At 46.0% G+C, this 20211-nt stretch overlaps 1 protein-coding gene and 1 long non-coding RNA gene across 2 annotated transcripts in view; both read right to left on the bottom strand.

Moving 5' to 3' along the window:
• The window catches only part of LOC139024274 (uncharacterized), a 2071-nt gene extending 1643 nt beyond the window's left edge, over window positions 1-428 (bottom strand). Inside the window, exons 1-2 of the long non-coding RNA XR_011475553.1 lie at window positions 346-428; window positions 63-139 (exon numbers count right to left, since the gene is read on the bottom strand). This is a non-coding gene — a long non-coding RNA (uncharacterized lncRNA). The remainder of the gene's footprint in view (window positions 1-62; window positions 140-345) is intronic.
• A 1988-nt stretch (window positions 429-2416) lies between these two features.
• Window positions 2417-20211, bottom strand: part of cc2d1b (coiled-coil and C2 domain containing 1B) — a 45198-nt gene continuing 27403 nt past the window's right edge. Inside the window, exons 16-25 of the mRNA XM_070438908.1 lie at window positions 19033-19091; window positions 18734-18850; window positions 18354-18487; window positions 15611-15615; window positions 15522-15567; window positions 14826-14924; window positions 14596-14684; window positions 4530-4652; window positions 4354-4403; window positions 2417-4277 (exon numbers count right to left, since the gene is read on the bottom strand). Coding sequence (XP_070295009.1) covers window positions 4392-4403; window positions 4530-4652; window positions 14596-14684; window positions 14826-14924; window positions 15522-15567; window positions 15611-15615; window positions 18354-18487; window positions 18734-18850; window positions 19033-19091 — 684 coding nt within the window. The 3' untranslated portion in view covers window positions 2417-4277; window positions 4354-4391. The remainder of the gene's footprint in view (window positions 4278-4353; window positions 4404-4529; window positions 4653-14595; window positions 14685-14825; window positions 14925-15521; window positions 15568-15610; window positions 15616-18353; window positions 18488-18733; window positions 18851-19032; window positions 19092-20211) is intronic.

Here is a 20211-nt window from a genome sequence, read left to right as displayed (position 1 = left end):
GGCTGGAAGTGTTAGTTAGAGCGCTGGATATGAATGACATAGTGATAGAAATATCCTTCCACCGTTAACTAACCCCAGCCTCGTCCTTCCACCGTTAACTAACACCAGCCTCGTCCTTCCACCGTTAACTAACACCAGCCTCATCCTTCCACCGTTAACTAACCCCAGCCTCGTCCTTCCACCGTTAACTAACTCCAGCCTCGTCCTTCCACCGTTAACTAACCCCAGCCTCGTCCTTCCACCGTTAACTAACCCCAGCCTCGTCCTTCCACCGTTAACTAACCCCAGCCTCGTCCTTCCACCGTTAACTAACCCCTGCCTCGTCCTTCCACCGTTAACACCAGCATCATCCTTCTCTCTGTCAGCGATGGAGAGGATACTAGAGGAACTGAAGCATCTTCAGTAAATTGTTACCTGTGGTTTCTTCCCAAAGTGCACTACATTTGACCGGAGCCATATGGGACACAACCTATAGGTTACCCTGTCCTCCTGACCTGTGAGCCAACGCAACTATTCAACACATTGATGCTGCACTCTTCCATCCACAGACCCCATAGCATCCTCCTCCATCCACAGACCCCATAGCATCCTCCTCCATCCACAGACCCCATAGCATCCTCCTCCATCCACAGACCCCATAGCGTCCTCCTCCATCCACAGACCCCATAGCATCCTCCTCCATCCACAGACCCCATAGCGTCCTCCTCCATCCACAGACCCCATAGCGTCCTCCTCCATCCACAGACCCCATAGCATTTGTTTTGTACGATTCAAAATAAACTGCCTAACTGATTTGAACGTGTCATCATTATACAAAGAATAACATTTTTGCAGAAACTAATGCAGTGCACTGGAGTCTAAGCCATTTACAGGAGAATAGGACCTTTTTAGACTGATGGCTGAATGGTTAATACAGAGGCATACTTCTCAACCCTTCAGGTGTGCACTTGCACACGCCTTCTCATGGACTCAAAGATGGTGGAACTTTTCTCCAGACTTTGCTTATACCAATCCAATTGTTTCACATCCATTATATGTTGAATGTGTAAGCGGCTCTGAGGGCCTATGGGAGCTGCGTCCGAAATGGCACCTTATTCCATATGGGTCTTGGTCAAAAGTAGTGCACTATGAGATAGGGTGCAGTTTGGAACGTAGACTGCCCTCTGTGTGGGCATGGACCAGAATATACTACCCTATTGTTTCTAATGTTTGTTGCTAAATTTGGCAGAAAGCCGTTATCAAAATATATTTCTAATTTATGGACTGCTAAATCTGAATAAGTAGGTAAACAAAGATACAGTATATTATCAGGGGGTGGCAGCGTAGCCTAGTGGTTGGAGCGTTGGGCCAGTAACCAAAAGGTTGCAAGATCGAATCCCCGAGCTGACAAGGTAAAAATCTGTCGTTCTGCCACTGAACAAGGCAGTTTAACCCACTAGGTCGTCATTGTAATTAAGAATTTGTTCTTACCTTGCCTAGTTAAATAAACAAACTTCAGCTATTGTGGTTTTGCCAAGGGATTTATTGATTACATGCTAAATGACTAATGCGATGATACTCAACTGTAAACTCCCAAGACAGACAATCACACATGAAGAACTAGTGCGTTAAGGTACTGTATGTAGAGTAATTTTATTGTAAAGAACATTGTGGGTTTCAGACCGTATTGAGGGCATCAAACTGCTATGGACAGATGACATCACAATGGTTATTGGCGGATCCTGGGTCCTGTTCATTACACCGCAAACGGATGAGATTGCCAGAACCACCTGCCCAATAAGGACACTTGTTTTTGCTTTCCGTTGCAGAACGTTTTTCCACTAATGAATACAACCTTGTCTGCCTATTCACCAAGGTTATGCTCAATAGGCACCAATACAGAAGAGCGACCATGCGGACTTGTCCGATAAGAAACACTCAAATGAAATGTTCTGTTACGAGCCCTAATGAACAGGACTCACATTTCTGGAGAGAAGCTTTCATGTCGACATGCACATGACAGTGACTTCCTAAATCCTTACACTAGTGTGCAACTCCCAAGACGAGACATTTTAAATGTTTTCCTGAGGCCATTCAGAGCTTTGTGTACCCTTACTGGTAACAGGGAAGGACCTACCTGAATTTGTCCAATAGAAACTTGATTGTGGCTATGTTTTCCATTGCGAAACTTTTTGCTACAGTGTGCACTAGTGAATACACCCCACTACTTTTCTTTGGCACTATTTGCGAAATACTGTATCAAAAAAGGTAGAATTGTTTATCTTGATGGTAGCATTTTGTTAGTCTATTGCATAAAGACAGAAACAAACCAACTACTCGGCTTTGACCATATTCTACTGTCCTGTGGTTCAGTCAGGCCGGAACAAGAATACCCAGTTTCTTTTTAACACGATCAACAAAAAAATGAAAAGCCCCAAAATCTTTTTTCCTTTATTGAATACTACAAATGTCAAAACCTGTAAGATGTATAATTAAAAATGTACAGAAAAGCAAAATGTATGCTTAGTTTTTGCCACAAATACACATTTCGGAACTTTAAGGTAAGGTACCTTCGGTCCTGTACAGTTTTAAGTCTCATTATGATAAACTTGCCAATATACATACAAAAACATATTGGAGCAGAGGAAACAGTTGCATTTTGTTAAATGAAAATTACTTAACGTATAATTAATAAAATATTTATTTTGAATTGACGGGACCGCATTGATGCACAGTACTTATATTAAGTCACCAGTTGGAAATATTCTGATAGAAGCAACATTGTAAAGTTCTAGTGGAATATAACTGGCTATCAGTAGAGAATGGGGGGATATAATTGGCTATCAGTAGAGAATGGGTGGATATAATTGGTTATCAGTAGAGAATGGGTGGATATAATTGGTTATCAGTAGGGAAAGGGGGGGATATAATTGGCTCAGACTGTGGGACAGTTTCCCAAACACACTGTCCTGGACCCCCCAAAAAAATCATGTTCAATGAAGATTCTCCATTGAAAAGCTTCCTAGTCCGGTATAGGCTTAATCTGTGCCCGTGTAACCATAATGGCTTTGCTGTTAAGCATTTTAAATTACCACTCTTCTCATAAAATACAACTTTGATTTACACGCAAACAAAAAACTAAAAGCTCAGCTGAACCCAAACTCACGGATGATATCATTTCTATGTGTACGGAGGATCACAGCTATAAAGTGTAAACTTATGAGTCTCTTCAACTTAAATCACAAAAAACAAAATAACCCCAATCACCACAAGATAAATGACATCTTTCTCAAACAGCACCATAATCCCTATTTAGTGCACTAGTTTTGACCAGGGCCCAATCGGGTCAGTTCAGACACAGATCTATACTATCCAGCTCAAAATGTGACACGGTCACAAGAGCTATGTAGCCTTATAACCATTTATGACACCTTAAGAGTACCTATGACATGCTTATGTCAGTTGACCAATTGCCTTTGAATGTCCAATAGCTGTGGTAGCCAAGACATCTGTAAAGTCAGTCATGTCCACGTGAACATTATCCCGTTCTGGCGTTGAAGCCGGGATTCAACCCCTACGCTCAAGTCGACAATGCAGCTTTAAAAAAAAAAAGAAAAAGAGGCAATGTTACCACGTATCGCGGAGATTGACATTACCTTTAAAAAAAAAAGTCAAGCGGCTATAAAACGGGGGATCTTAATCAGGATTGAATCCTGGCCGGTAACGGTTCCAGAGAATAGAGATGAAACCGTCCCGGGAACAACAACCAACAACGTAGCAAAGAATTACATCTGAGAGATCCAAGTTCTTATCACACATTATTATTGTAATCATTAAAACAGCAGGGCAGATAATCAAGGCAATCGAAATATGCAGCATCGTACAGCAACAGTGATTACTTTGGTAGAATTAAGTGCATAGGTGGATAATATATTATAGATAGTATACTATGTAGCCGTCTTTCAAACTCAGCAGGGTGTGGAACTAGGACTGGGATTCAACAAAAAAATTATGACCCATAAAAGTCAAGTGCAGTGCCCCTTTTGATTGAATCCCGGCCAATGTTATCTTAAGGTTAGCTAAACATGGAGCCCATTTCCCCCCCCCCCCCCAAGAGTGAATAGAAGCTCCGTCTCTCTGTGTGCAAAATGTTTACAAGCTAAAGACCCGTGTTCACTGTGTCGGACTGCCAGAACCCTGGAAGACTAAACAGGCTCGCCACGACAACATACATCATCCTCCTCCTCTTCATCATCCCGTCATAATCTTCATCAGAGGACAACGGGCGTGTTAATCATCTGTGAGATAGAAACGTCATTGTGTTGATCACTTGGTTTCTATTTTAACTTGTTGTGAAGGGTGAAGTTCACCTACCTTTTAAAGTGTTCCTAGTTGTCCCAGCTGAGCACCAGTTAGAGAAGAACCTGGGAGGACCAACCAGAGGTTATGGAGTGTCAGGGTCACAATCACACTACAACTCTAGGACCTGACAGGGGAACCCACACGTTGGCCTTAAAGGGCCAAACTCCTTGCTCCAAATATGTGTGTACCTGTGACTGGTCCAGGACTAACCAGCGTTCTGTGGTTGTCTGAAGGTCCTGTCCACTCAGAGGCTCTCTCAGGCGAACCCTGACCTCCACACGTCCTCCTGTAGGCTTACGGCCATCTATCACCTGGAGTATAAAACATAGTATCATTAAAACACACAACCAAAACAGTTTACTCATTCCTTTCAAAACCAACGTGAAAAACACGTTAACTTTACCAAGCCGCCAACTTTGTTCTGGCTTTTCTTTATATCTGAAGGGTATTGCTGGTAACTAAGCCTGATCTAGTCATGAATGCTGTAATGTGTCTAATAGTTAAGCTAACCTCAAACTATACACACTGAAGACACTAGTGACATGCCCGACACAGCTCTGAGGCTACACCGAACATTATCACGCAGCCGGGCCGGTGCGTAGCAAGGAACAGCCGGTGACCTGCCACTGACAAGCGACCCAGACATCACCCACCCCCCTGCGCTTCTCTCGCGCTCTTCACATTCAATGAGAGACAGACAACAGTTGTGCGGGGGGGACTGGTTGTGCGGGGGGGGGCGTCCACGGCCATGGACGGAGCATCTAAGTCCCCGGCATAGCCGAGAAGTGTGTGTTCCCCTGGAGTGTCGGTGTGCAGCAGGGGCAAATTTGAATCTGCTGGGGACTCGCGTGCTATTAAAATGTATAATCTGCAACATGTTTGTTGTCGCGGGGAAAGGTCCGATGGATACCTTCATTTGTGAAAAATATATTGAACTTCATGCAGCTAAAGAAAGGATTTTTACTCATGAGAAATAAAAGAATTAAAAAAATTGGACCAAGCGCCTTGAACTGAATAAAGATTCTATGAAACTATCGGCATCTTTAAATGCTTCCTATCAAAACATCCAAGAGGATCATAATGGGGCCTTCCTGGACTATGATACATTTCCGCCACTGCACCCCTCTACTAGCTAGAACCAGAAAATGGCTGCTCATTGATCGACTCTAGGTGAGCGTAAATGGATGCGCATCGGAACCAGAAATGAGAAGAATCGTTCTCGGCGCACCTGTCTTCTTCCCCCGCGTCCAGACTTTCAAAAATCGCTTTGAGTCCCTGTACCAGGTGTTTTCTGCCAGGGGATTGGGTGTTCCCTCCATGGCTGTCGACGCCCCTTCCGCTACCTCTCCCTGTCCTAGTCAATCAACTGCCTGGGCCACCGAGGCCCCCCTCCGCTGGGCCGTGCTCTCTGGATCAGAGCTCTGTCCCTTTGGCTGTTGTGGCCTGTACGTAGCCGGTGACTCAGCAGTCCTCTTCTCTGGTGAGTCCTGTTGCTCTGGCCTCACAATCTGCTTTTGAGACACGGCAGAGATCCGATCATTCCGGCGATTGTGATAGGGAGTTCGATGGTGAGGAATATATCTGAACCTGGGGGCAAAGACTTTGTGTTCGGGATATCGTCAGGTTGCAAGTCATTCACCGGGGGACAGTATTAGCCCCCGGCAGCTCAGGACAGATGTCGTGGAAAATTGCGAGATTATGTTATAGTGCTTGTAAAATTATATTATAATCTTTGTATTGCATTAGAATGGTTGTTTTATTCGACAGAATAGAATCTGTCGACTATTGTGTGTTCAGTGTTCCACTGAGGATGGGCCTCTATGAGATAGCACTGACAGGAGATTTACAATGTCTTTGGCCAATAAATCCTAAAGAGCATTCCAGATAGTAAAGGTAATGTTTTTGTACTATGAAGTACCAGGAACGAGATTAGAACCTCGTTTTAGAGACCAAACTGAGCGATAATTTATAGCGAATGCAATCTGGCAAAGGGATACTCCTTTCTCAAGTAAAAGGCCCTTTGTGAAGAGTTCCTAAGATCTGTGGTTCATCATGTAAGTTGAGAGGGGTGTATCTTGGCTATAAAAGATCTTGGTATTCTTCTGTAGGCACTCAGAATTCATTATAGAATTGATCTGAGAGTCAAAGGGATATTGTAAAGCTCATCTTAAAGATGATGTTTAAGTATAAAACTCTGACTGGTGTGTAACTCTCATTTGGTAATACAGGAAATTGCTACGACACAGCTGCAGATGGATTTTAAAGAACTGACTGGGTCACTACTTGGGCACCAACAAACGACCCATAATATCTGTCCCTCTGCCCACACTAAATCGTGGCATTGAACAGTTCAGCAGACCTTTTCCCCTCCATAACTGGCTACGCTAACATTTATTGACAATTTCAATACCTTCTGGAAACAAAGCTTGTTTTATAAAGGAGGACGGGATCCATCCACATCATTTGGGTTCCTGTCACGATCATTTTTATCCCAATGTTGTGAACTCAACTATCACGCAAGCTTTGAATAATTCCCAGGGGTTGTAAATCTCTGGTTAATGAAGAATTAGACAAAGTCCCAGTCTGCAATAGGTCAAAAGTTTATTCAGAGAACGTTCTGAAAATCGTACTATGCACATAGCCTTTTATACCTCACATTTGGTCTTACCATACCCCTTATAAATGCCCCTCGTCTTCTCCTAACACTGTCAATGCTATTTACAAGTCATACTCCAACACATTACATTGCTTATCATATCCTGCAACATGTTACATAATCTACTGCGAGCCTAACGGTTTCTCCCCTCCCTGGGTGGGGAGACCTCCTTCCCTGTTATAGGTTTCACAGTGGTCACAAGCCGTCTGTTAACAGTTCCTCTTTTCCTTAAAATGTCACACTTACATTGCTAAATAGTAAAGTCTTAACTCGTCCTATGCACACACACATTAGGAAATTACAGTCTTATAATCACTCAGTTATACGTTTCAGGGTGGAATCTTTTAGTCATTATAAATTCCTATATCAGTTCCTGGATCCTTTCACAGCATTATAAGGCTGCATTGAGACAATGACTTATCAATGACCCAAGTACAGCTCAGCTAATCTATACCATTGTGACGCAGGTTTCTGGATCCTTTCAAAGCATTATAAGACTGCGTTGAGATAATGACCTATCAATGACCCAAGCCCAGCTCAGTTAATCCCTTCCATTGTGTCGCTGAGTTGTCATAATGCTTCAGCAAATGTACATTATCCCAGGTGTGTTGGAAGACACAATGTAAGTAACCTAATGTATGTCCCTCTAACTGCCCTGAATGCCTCTGCTGATCCTACAGCTATTTGTATGCAGTAATCATGTGCCTATGAACCAGAGTCATACTGTTAGCCCTGAGGCGGTGTGCCCTAGTAGGAAGTCCACTGTGTGCAGCTCACCCTGCACAAACATAAATAACATGAGCACATCTACTGCCCACTCAAGAGAAAGCCAGGTTGGATGGCGTATCACTGCAGAATGCTGTGGTAGGCAGGCTGGTTAAGTGTGCCTTGAATTCTAAATAAATCCCTGAATGCCTCTGCTGATCCTACAGCTATTTGTATGCAGTAATGATGTGCCTATGAACCAGATTTATACTGTTATCCACTGTGTGCAGCTCACCCTAAACTAATAAAAATAACCTGAGCATGTCTACCTCTTTCTTTCTTTATTGGGAAACGTAGAAAATCAAGCATCCCAAAAAAAGTGTTAAAAACAGCCCACATTAATTTGTGGCTTAAACAAGGTTCATGAAATCAATAATTTACTAGTAACAGATGACATTCATATTCTGACATATCGCTGAAACTCACTTAGATTATACCTTTGATACAGTGGTAGCAACACAAGGTTATAACATCTACAGAAAATACAGAAATGCCAATGGTGGAGGTGTTGCTGTTTATATTCAGAACCACATTAAAGATTAGAGAGGATCTCATGTTAAATAGTGTTGAAGTAATATGGCTACAGGTTCATCTGCCTCACCTAAAGCCCATTCTGGTGGGAAGCTGCTATAGACCACCAAGTGCTAACAGTCAGTATCTGGATAATATGTGTGAAATGGTTAATAATGTATGTGATATCAACAGAGAGGTATATTTTCTGGGTGATTTAAATATTGACTGGCTTTCATCAAGCTGCCCGCTCAAGAGAAAGCTTCCAACTGAAACCAGTGTCTGCAACCTGGTTCAGATTATCAGTCAACCTACCAGGGTAGTTACAAACAGCACAGGAATTAAATCATTAACATGTATTGATCACATCTTTACTAATGCTGCAGAAATTAACTTGAAAGCAGTATCCAGATCCATCTGACGTAGTGATCACAATATAGCAGCCATATCTAGTAAAACCAAAGTTCCAAAGGCTGGGCCTAATATAGTATATAAGAGGTCATACAATACGTTTTGTAGAGATTCCTATGTTATTGATGTGAAGAATATTTGCTGGTCTGCGGTGTGTAACGAGCAGACGCTGATACATTTAAGGAGTTAAAATTACTAAAAACGGTTAAATCCCCGTGGATTGATGTGTAATGGAAAAATGTTATGGTTGAGCGGGATGAGGCAAAAGAGATGGCAAATAGGTCTGGCTGTATAACCGATTGGCAAATGGAGAAATCTGACTAAAACTGAATAAAAATAAGAAACTACACGAAGAAACAAAGATAAATGACAAAGAATGATAGCTTTTTACTACGAAGCACCTTAAATGAAATTTTGGGCAAAAAAGGCCATCTCGGCTCCATCATTCATTGAATCAGATGGCTCATTCATCATAAAACCCATTGATATTGCCAAATACTTTAATGATTTATTCATTGGCAAGATTATCCAATTTAGGTATGACATGCCAGCAACAAACGCTGACACTACACACCCAAGTATATCTGACCAAATCATGAAAGACAAGCATTGTAATTTGAATTCTCTAAAGTAAGTATTTTTCTTTTTCTTTCACATCAACAATGACAAGCCACCGGGGTCTGACAACTTGGATGGAAAATTACTGAGGATAATAGCAGACGATATTGCCTCTCCTATTTGCCACATCCTCAATTTAAGCCTACTAGAAAGTGTGTGCCCTCAGGCCTGGAGGGAAGCAAAAGTTATTCCCGTACCTAAGAATAGTAAAGCTCCAGGGCCTCTCGGGTGGTCTAAGGCACCGCATGGCAGGGCTAGCTGTGCCAGCAGAGACTCTGGGTTCCAGCCCAGGCTCTGTCGCAGCCGGGAGGACCATGGGGCGGCGCACAATTGGCCCAGCGTCGTCCGGGTTAGGGAGGGTTTGGAGGAMAGCCAGTGTGTCTATGTATGAGGATGACTCAATACTATACACAGCTACCACAGCGACATTAAATGACAGCAACACTTAAACAAAGAGCTGCAGTTAGTTTCAGAATGCAAGGAATAAGTTGGGCCTAAATATTTCAAAACTTAAACCTTCTATTTGTGGCAAATCATTCACTAAACCTCAACTAAATCTTGTAATGAAAATGTGGAAATTAAGCAAGTTGAGATGACTAAACTGCTTGGAGTAACCCTGGATTGTAAACTGTCATGGTCAAAACATGATACAACCGTAGCTAAGATGGGGAGAAGTCTGTCCATAATAAAGTGCTGCTCTACCTTCTTAACAATACTATCAACAAGGCAGGTCCTACAGGCCCTAGTTTCTACCTTCTTAACAACACTATCAACAAGGCATGTCCTACAGGCCCTAGTTTCTACCTTCTTAACAACACTATCAACAAGGCAGGTCCTACAGGCCCTAGTTTCTACCTTAACAACACTATCAACAAGGCAGGTCCTACAGGCCCTGGTTTCTACCTTCTTAACAACACTATCAACAAGGCAGGTCCTACAGGCCCTGTTTACTACCTTCTTAATAAGCCATATCAACAAGCAGGTCCTACAGGCCCTAGTTTCTTAACACCACTATAGGTCGTGGTAACAGGCGTTCTATTATAAAGGCTGTCGCGGTAACAGGCATTCTATTATAAAGGCTTCGCGGTAACAGCTGTATTAAAGGCTGTCGCGGTAACAGGCGTTCTATTATAAAGGCTGTCGCGGTAACAGGCGTTCTGTTATAAAGGCTGTCGCGGTAACAGCGTTCTGTTATAAAGGCTGTCGCGGTAACAGGCGTTCTATGTATAAAGGCTGTCCGGTAACAGGCGTTCTATTATAAAGGCTGTCGCGGTAACAGTCGTTCTATTATAAAGGCTGTCGCGGTAACAGGCGTCTTTATAAAGGCTGTCGCGTAACAGCGTTCTATTATAAAGGCTGTCGCGGTAACAAGCGTTCGTAAAGGTGTGTCGCGTAACAGCGTTCTATTATAAAGGCTGTCGCGGGAAACAGGCGTTCTATTATAAAGGCTGTCGCGTAAACAGGCGTTCTATTATAAAGATTGTCGCGGTAACAGAGCATTCTATTATAAAGGCTGTCGCGGTAACAGGCGTTCTATTATAAAGGCTGTCGCGGTAACAGGCGTTCTGTTATAAAGTTCTGTAACAGGCGTTGCTATAAGCTGCGCGTAACAGGCGTTCTATTATTAAAGGCTGTCGCGGTAACAGGCGTTCTATTATAAAGGCTGTCGCGGTAACAGGCGTCTATTTATAAAGGCTGTCGTGGTAACAGGCGTTCATTTATAAAGGCTGTCGCGTAACAGGCGTTCTATTATAAGGCTGTCCGTAACAGGCGTTCTATTATAAAGGCTTCCGTGTAACAGGCGTTCTATTATAAGGCTGTCGCGGTAACAGGCGTTTCTATTATAAGGCTGTCGCGTAACAGGCGTTCTATTAAAGCTGTCGCGGTAACAGGCGTTCTATTATAAAGGCTGTCGCGGTAACAGGCGTTCGTTATATAGAAGGTCTGTCGCGGTAACAGGCGTTCTATTATAAAGGCTGTCGCGGTAACAGCGTTCTATTATAAAGGCTGTCGCGGTAACAGGCGTTCTATTATTAAAGGCTGTCGCGGTAACAGGCGTTCTATTATAAAGGCTGTCCGCGGTAACAGGCGTTCTATTATAAAGTGCGCGGTAACAGGCGTTCTATTATAAAGGCTGTCGCGGTAACAGGCGTTCTTTATTATAAAAGGCTGTCGCGGTAACAGGCGTTCTATTATAAGGCTGTCCGGTAACAGGCGTTCTATTATAAAGGCTGTCGCGGTAACAGGCGTTCTATTATAAAGCTGTCGCGGTAACAGCGTTCTATTAAAAGGCTGTCGCGGTAAACAGGCGTTCTATATTAAAGGCTGTCGTGGTAACAGCGTTCTGTTATAAAGCTGTCGTGGTAACAGGCGTTCTATTATAAAGGCTGTCGCGGTAATCAGGCGTTCTAGTTATAAAGGCTGTCGCGGTAACAGGCTTGTTCATTATAAAGGTTGTCGCGGTAACAGGCGTTCTATATAAAGGCTGTCGCGGTAACAGGCTTCTATATAAAGGCTGTCGCGGTAACAGGCGTTCTATTATAAAGGTTGTCGCGGTAACAGGCGTTCTATTATAAAGGCTGTCGCGGTAACAGGCTTCTATTATAAAGGCTGTCGCGTAACAGGCTTCTTTATAAAGGCTGTCGCGGTAACAGGCGTTCTATTTATAAAGGCTGTCGCCCGGTAACAGGCGTTCTATTATAAAGGCTGTCGCGGTTAACAGGCTTCTATATAAAGGCTGTCGCGGTAACAGGCGTTCTATTATAAACTGTCCGGTAACAGGCTCTATTATAAAGGCTGTCGCGGTAACAGGCGTTCTTTATAAAGGCTGGTCCGGTAACAGGCGTTCTATTATAAAAGGCTGTCCGGTAACAGGCTCATTAAGGCTGCGTTCTATTATAAAGGCTGTCGCGGTAAACAGGCGTCTGTTATAAGGCTGTCGGGGTAAACAGGCGTTCTATTTATAAGGCTGTCGCTGTAACAGGCGTTCTATTATAAAGGCTGTCGCGGTAACAGGCGTTCTATTAAAAAGGCTGTCGCTAAAGCTTTCATTATAAAGGCTGCGCGGTAACAGGCGTTCTATTATAAAGGCTGTCGCGAACAGGCGTTTCTATATAAAAGGCTGTCGCGGTAACAGGCTTTATATAAGGCTGTCGCGGTAACAGGCGTTCTATTATAAAGGCTGTCGCGGTAACAGGTTTCTATTATAAAGGCTGTCGCGGTAACAGCGCGTTCTATTATAAAGGCGCGCGGTAACAGGCGTTCTATTATAAAGGCTGTCGCGTAACAGGCGTTCTATTATAAAAGCTGTCGCAGGTAACACGTTCTATTATAAAGGCTTGTCGGTAACAGGCGTTCTATTATAAGGCTGTCGCCGAACAGGCGTTCTATTATAAAGGCTGTCGCGGTAAACAGGCTTCTATAATAAAGGCTGTCGGTAAACAGGCGTATCTTTATAAAGGCTGTGCGCGTAACAGGCGTTCTATTAAAGGCTGTCGTCGTAACAGGCGTTCTATTATAAAAGGCTGTCGCGTAACAGCTTCTATTATAAAGCTGTCGTAGGTAACCAGCAGTTCGTTATAAAGGCGTCGTGTAAAGCGTGCTATAAGGGCGTCTGGTAACAGCGTTCTTATAAAGCTGTCGCGGTAAAGCGTTCTATATAAAGGCTGTCGTGGTAAACAGGCGTTCTATTATAAAGGCTGTCGTGGTAACAGGCGTTCTATTATAAAGGCTGTCGTGTAACAGGCTTCTATTTAAAGGCTGTCGTACGTACAGGCGTCTATTATAAAGGCTGTCGTGGTAACAGGCGTTCTATTGTTATAGTGGTCCACTATAGCAAGGCAACATGTGTAAAAAATAACATCCACTGAGGAAAACCTGTAATATCCCCCCCACTCACACACAAGTGTTACTGTCAAGTCTAACACACAACCAATATCTTTGGGCTACACTGTACATTACTTACCACTGTACACTTCTGCCTGTGGACATCTGTTCTACAATGTGCAGCAGAGCAGGATACCAATTTCTGGCATAATTGATCTCTGTCCAGGAGAGAGTAACACCTGCTCATACCCCTTTTAGCCACTTGATCTCTGTCAGGCAGAGAGTAACACCTGGCATACCCCATTAGCCACTTGACTCTGTCAGGCAGAGAGTAACACCTGGCATACCCCTTTTAGCCAACTTGATCTCTGTCAGGCAGAGTGTGAACAACCTGCATACCCTTTTAGCCACTTGATCTCTGTCAGCAGAGAATAACACCTGGCATACCCCTTTTACCACTTGATCTCTGTCAGCAGAGAGTAACACGCTGGCATACCCTTTTATCCACTTGCATCTCTGTCTCAGGCAGAGAGTAACACCTGGCATACCCCTTTTAGCCACTGATCTCTGTCAGGCAGAGGTAACACCTGGCTACCCTTTTAGCCACTGTGATCTCTGTCAGGCAGAGTGTAACACCTGGCATACCCTTTTAGCCACTGATCTCTGTGGAGAGTACCTGATACCCTTTAGCCACTTAGATCTCTGTCAGGCAAGAGTACACGCTACCACCCTTTTATCCACTTATCTCTGTCAGGCAGAGAGTAACACCTGGCATACCCTCTTTAGCCACTTGATCTCTGTCAGGCAGAGAGTAAAACTGCTACCCCTTAGCACTTGATCTCTGTCAGGCAAGAGAGTAAACACCTGCATACCCTTTTAGCCACTGATTGAAGTGAGAAAGAGGGAAGTGTGTGGTGTTCCAGTCGCTCTCTAGTGGCGTCCAGCTTAAACCAGGCAGCTACACTTGATCCCGGGACACGCTGCTGTAACTGGCAAACTGCCTTCCCACCCTACTGCTGTCTTCCAGAGCACACGCTGATTCTGTAACTGGCAAACTGCCTTCCCACCTACTGCTGTCTTCCCAGACGCTCGCTGATTCTGTAACTGGCAAACTGCCTTCCCACCCTACTGCTGTCTCCCAGAGCGCTCGCTGATTCTGTAACTGGCAAACTGCCTTCCCACCCTACTGCTGTCTTCCCAGAGCGTCGCTGATTCTGTAACTGGCAAACTGAGTCCTTCTCTCTTCGGTCATGTGCTGCATTCTGTTTGTGAACGATTGGCGGAGGCCAAGGCTCCACCATCTCCCTCTCCACGTCATCCTCCCCCACCACTCTCCCACCCCCACGCCACCCTCCCACGTCATCCTCCCACCACTCTCCCCACCCCCACGCCACCTCCCACGCCATCCTCCCTCCACTATCTCTCCCCACGTCACCCTCCCCCCCACCTCCCTCCACGCTCATCCTTACCTCCACTATCTCCCGTACTTCACTCTCGGTCTCCAGTTTCTCCAGTTTGATGTGGGCCTCCCTATAGCTTGTCGCTCCCAGGAATCCCCTGTCACATGACACACACAAAGACCTCACACATCACTTACACTTGAAAAGGATCAAAACACCTCCCCCATCGAAGTCACAAGGTCGTTTTCCAGTTTGGACCTGTGTGTGTGTGTGTGTGGTGGTGTGTGTTGTGTGACGTACCCTTTGCAGAAGTTCCAGTGAGTCTTTAGATTGGACCACTCTCCTGAAGCCTCTGTGGTTCCGGTTGATGTTCAGAGTGAAGCCCTGGTTGAATCTGGAGCACAGAGAGATGACATGAAATACGGTTAGCTACGTTAGACACGACACAGGGCCCGGTGCCCGGGCATTACCCGGGGGGACCCGGGTACCGGGCATTACCCGGGGGGACCGGTACCGGGCAGTACCCGGTAGGACCGCAGATACCGGGCAGTACCCGGGGGGACGCGGTACCGGGCGTACCCCGGCGGGACCGCTGGTCCTGGCAAGTCCCGGGGGGGACGCGGTACCGGGCAGTAACCCGGGGGGACCGCCGGGTACCGGCAGTACCCGGGGGACCGCGGTACCGGGCAGTAACCCGGGGGGGACCCGGGACGGCAGTACCCGGGGGGACCCTACGGCAGTACCCGGGGGGACCGCTCGCGGTACCGGGCATAGCCCCGGACCGCGGGGACGCTACCGGGCAGTACCCGGGGGGGACGTGGTACCGGGCATTACCCGGGGGGGGACCGCGTGGCCGGGCAGTTACCCGGGGGGACCGTGGTCCGGCTTACGGGCGGGGGTTCGGTACCGGGGGCCGGCCGGGGCGGGATTGACGCGGTAGGGGGGTGACCGGTCCGGGCATAGGGGGGGGGGACGCGTGTATCTGGCATTACCTGGAGAGTTCGTGTTCTTGACACAGCCGTTCTTGGTTTCGGGGTTGTCCTGGAGATCAACACAGAGACAGCATTACGTTCAATGAGACGACTGCTGCTACTTACTAATGCACAACGTCTTCTCAGACAATCTCAATGACATACGATCGCTGGAGCACAGCTTGAGTCTAATGAAGTGGAACTGATGATTATGAACTAGTTGAATATTTGTGCCGATTGGAACAATAACGTGCGCAAATGGATGTGAGTCTCCAAAAAACAGGTTGGGAAAACTGAACGTAGCCCACTTAACTCACCGGTACTGGGTAGGAAGTCAAACTTTGAAAGCTATCCAGGTTCATTCGGTAGGTATACCTGGAGAGACGAGAGCGCAGAGAGACGTTAAGAGAGGACTGACCAACTGACTCATACTACTGGAGAGAGACGTTAAGAGGAGGACCGACACTGACTCAATACCTGGAGAGAGACGAGGAGCAGAGAGACGTTTAGAGGACTGACATGACTCAATACCTGGAGAGAGACGTAGGAGCAGAGAGACGTTTAAGAAGAGGACCGACCACTGACTCTAATACTGGGAGAGAGAGGACAGAGACAGTACGAGAGGACGACCTACGCAGACCTGGAGAGACGAGAGCAGAGAGACGTTGAGAGAGGACCGACCACTGACTCAATACCTGAGAGAGACGAAGAGCAGAGAGACGTAAGAGAGGACCGACCACGACTCAATACCTGGAGAGACGAGGAGCAGAGAGACATTAAGAGAGGACCGACCACTGACTCAATACCTGGGAGAGACGAAGAGCAGAGAGACGTTAAGAGAGGACCGACCACTGACTCAATACTGGAGAGAGACGAGAGCAGAGAGACGTTAAGGAGGACGACCACTGACTCAATACCTGGAGAGAGACGAGAGCAGAGAGACGTTAAGAAGGACCGACCACTGACTCAATACCTGGGAGAGACGAGAGCAGAGAGACGTTAAGAGAGGACCGACCACTGACTCAATACCTGGAGAACGAGGAGCAGAGAGACGTTAGACGAGGACGACCACTCGACTCAATAACCTGGGGAGAGACGAAGAGCAGAGAGACGTTTAAGAGAGGACCGACCACTGACTCAATACCTGGAGAAGAGAGACGAGAGCAGAGAGACGTTAAGAGAGACGGACCACTGGATCATACCTGGAGGGAGAGACGAAGAGCAGAGAGACGTTAAAAGAGACGGACGACCACTGACTCATACCTGGAGAGACAGAAGAGCAGTAAGACATAAGAGAGGACCGACCTACTGACATCAATACTGGAGAGAGACAGTTAAGGCAGACGCGACCACTGACATCAATACCTGTGAGAGAGACGGAGCAGAGAGAGTCGTTAGAAGAGGTCGAACCTACTGCACTCAATAGCCTGGGGAGAGACGATGCAGCAAGAGATACGATAAGAGAGAGATTTATGCGTACACTGCCGTCAATACCTTGGACTAGAAGACGAGGAGCAGAGAACTTAGAGATAGGAGACCGACCATCTGACTCATGACCACAAGACCTGAGAAGAGAGACGTTAAGAGAGCATCGAACCATACGCAATTACCTGGAGAGAGACGAGAGCAGAGAGACGTTAAGAGAGGACTGACCACTGACTCAATACCTGGAGAAGACGAGGAGCAGAGAAGACGTTAATAGTAGGCCACCCAACCATACTCCATCGAACAAATTCCCACTTCGTTCACACACCCTGTACTGCAAAATACCTGAGAGAGAGACGAGGAGCAGAGAGACTTATAAGAGAGGGACCGACCACTGACTCAATACTGGCGAGAGACGAAGAGCAGAAGACGTTAGAGAGACCCGACCAACCGACCTTAATACCTGGAAAGACGTAGGAGCAGAGAGACATAAGACAGCCCTGAATCCGCACCACCGACTCTAATACTGGGGGAGAGCGGTCCTCCCACACAGAGCACCAGAACGTAAAGAGAAGGACCGACCACCCCGACTCAATACCTGCAGAGAGACGAGGAAGCAGATGATGACGTAAACAAGAGAGGAACTGCCCACTGCATCCAATACCTTCGAGAAGACGAAAGTAAGCAGAGAGACGTTGAAGAGGAGAAGTCCGACCACTGACTCAATACCTGGGGAGAGACGAAGAGCAGAGAGACGTAAGAGAGGGACCGTAAGCCCAATGATCACCATCCTGGAGAGAGTACGTAGGCCACGCATTAGAGACGTTAAGAGAGGACCTGAAGCCGACCACTGACTCAAACCTGGGGAGAGACGAAGAGCAGAGAGACGTTAAGATAGAGACCGACCACTGACTCAATACCTGGAGGAGAGACGAGGAGCAGAGAGACGTATAAGGAGAGGTACCAACCACTGACTCTAATACCCTCGCCGAAAGAGACAGAAGATACGTTAAGAGGAGGAGCCCTAACTCGTTGACCACTGGGACTCAAAAATACCTAGGAGAAACGAGGAAAGCAGAGAGACTATTAAAAGAGACCCGTACCTACAAACCCCGACTCAAAACCTGGAGAGAGACCGTGTAAAGAGGAACCACCACTGACTCAATACCTGAAAGCAGTAGCAGAGAGGACGTTAAGAGAGGACCGTAGAACACTAGACTCCATACCTGAGAGACGAGGAGCCAGGAGAAACGTTAAGAGAGAACGAACACCACTGACTCAAATAACCTTTAGATAGAACGAAGAGCAGAGAGACGTTAAGAGATGACCGACCATCTTGACTCGAAATTACTCTGAGAGAGACGAAAGAGCGAGAGACGTTAAGAGAGGACCGACCACTGACTCAATACCTGGGAGTTGTTCCACCACCACAGGGGAATACAGGGAAAATACAGTGGAGATACAGGAAGGATACAGAGGGGTCAATGTTACCTGAAGGAGCAGGCAGATTCATCCCTCTGACTACCACCACCACCATCTCCGTACTACTGAGCTCTGGGAAGATCCTAGAGACACAGAGAGAGAGACGCAGAGAGAGAGAGAGACAGAGAGAGAGAGAGAGACACGCAGAGAGAGAGAGAGACAGAGAGAGAGAGAGAGAGACAGAGAGAGAGAGAGAGAGACAGAGACAGACAGAAAGAGAGAGACAGACATAAAGAGAGAGACAGACATAAAGAGACAGGATAACACAGAAGAGTGAGATGAAGAACGAGAGAGAGATAATATTGATAGAGAGAAAGAGAGACGACAACCTGACGGTGTGGTATGTCCTCTCCTCAAAGTGATGTTTAGGAGGGTCCAGTCTCTTAGACTGGGACAGCGTCAACATCTCTAGACTCTTCTTACAGCTCTCTGCCATCTTCTCAAACCTAGACACACCACACACCGGGCGGAACATCAGTACCACAACGGCAGAATGATGCGTGTTAAAGTGCGTGTGTGTCAGTTGGTGTTGTATAAGGCATGTTAATTAGTCCATGCAGTTGCTGTGTTTGTGTGTGGTTTTCCATTCAGACAGACAAGGCTAGGTGTGTACAGGATGGTCTCTTACTTGGTGGTCTCAGCGACGTTACCCAGATGAGTGAACTGCTTGGAGTAAGTCATGCACTTCTACAGGACACAGAGAGAGAAAAATAAAATGATTCATTGGTGGTGGCTGCAACCTGTCATGGGTATGATTGTTATCGTTAAGAACTGGGTTTTTCAGGATAAAAAGGAAATGGAAAGGAGCTAAGCACAGGCAAAATCATATAGAATGACCTGGTTCAGTCTGCTTTCCACCAGACACTGGGAGATTAATTCACCTTTCAGCAGGACAATAACCTAAAAACAAGGCCACATCTACACTGGAGTTACACACCAAGAAGACAGTGAATGCTCGAGTGGCCGAGAAATTTGACTGAAATCTATAGCAAGACATGAAAATCATTGTCAACATGGTCGTTGATCATTTCTAGACAAAGTATTAAGAATTTTTCAAAATTAATTATGGGCAAATATGGTACAATCCAGGGTTGTACAGCTCTTGGAGACTTACCCAGAAAGACTCAACTGTTATCGCTGCCAAAAGTGAATCTTTGTTTTGTCATTTATTTCTTTGGTACTTTTTACCCTTTTAGGTGATATCCAAATTGGTGATTGTCCCATTGCTGCAACTCCCCTACGAACTTGGGAGACGCAAAAGTCGAGAGACATGCGTCCTCTGAAACACAACCCACTGCTCGCTTAACCCGGAAGCCAGACACACCGTACAGCTGGCGACCATGTCAGGGTGCATGCGCCCGGCCCGCAACAAGGAGTCGCTAGAGCGCAATGGGACAAGGACATCCCGGGCCGGACAAACCTTCCCCTAATCCGGACGCCACTGGGCCAATTATGAGCCGCCTCATTGGTCTCCCGGGCACGGCCGACGGCGACACAGCCTGAGATCGAACCCGGGTCTGTAGTGATGCAGTGCCTTAGACCACAGCGCCACCCGAGAGGCCCTCCAAAAGTGATTCGAACATGTAGACGAAGGGGTGTGAATAGTTACGTAAATTTGATTTCTGTATTTAATTTTTTATTGCTAAAAAACATGTTTTCACTTTGTCATTATGTGTGTAGATGTGTGAGAACAAACATATTTAATCCATTTTGAACTGTAAAAATAAATACTTCATGACTAATGTCAGTATAGTACCAGGTCATAGTAAATACTTCATGACTAATGTCAGTATAGTAGCAGGTCATA

The sequence above is a fragment of the Salvelinus sp. IW2-2015 genome, unplaced genomic scaffold (genome assembly GCF_002910315.2).
Source record: "Salvelinus sp. IW2-2015 unplaced genomic scaffold, ASM291031v2 Un_scaffold1277, whole genome shotgun sequence".
Lineage (NCBI taxonomy): Eukaryota > Metazoa > Chordata > Actinopteri > Salmoniformes > Salmonidae > Salvelinus > Salvelinus sp. IW2-2015.
The sequence above is the reverse complement of the archived record's forward strand: the minus strand, read 5'-3'. Positions and strand labels throughout refer to the sequence as shown.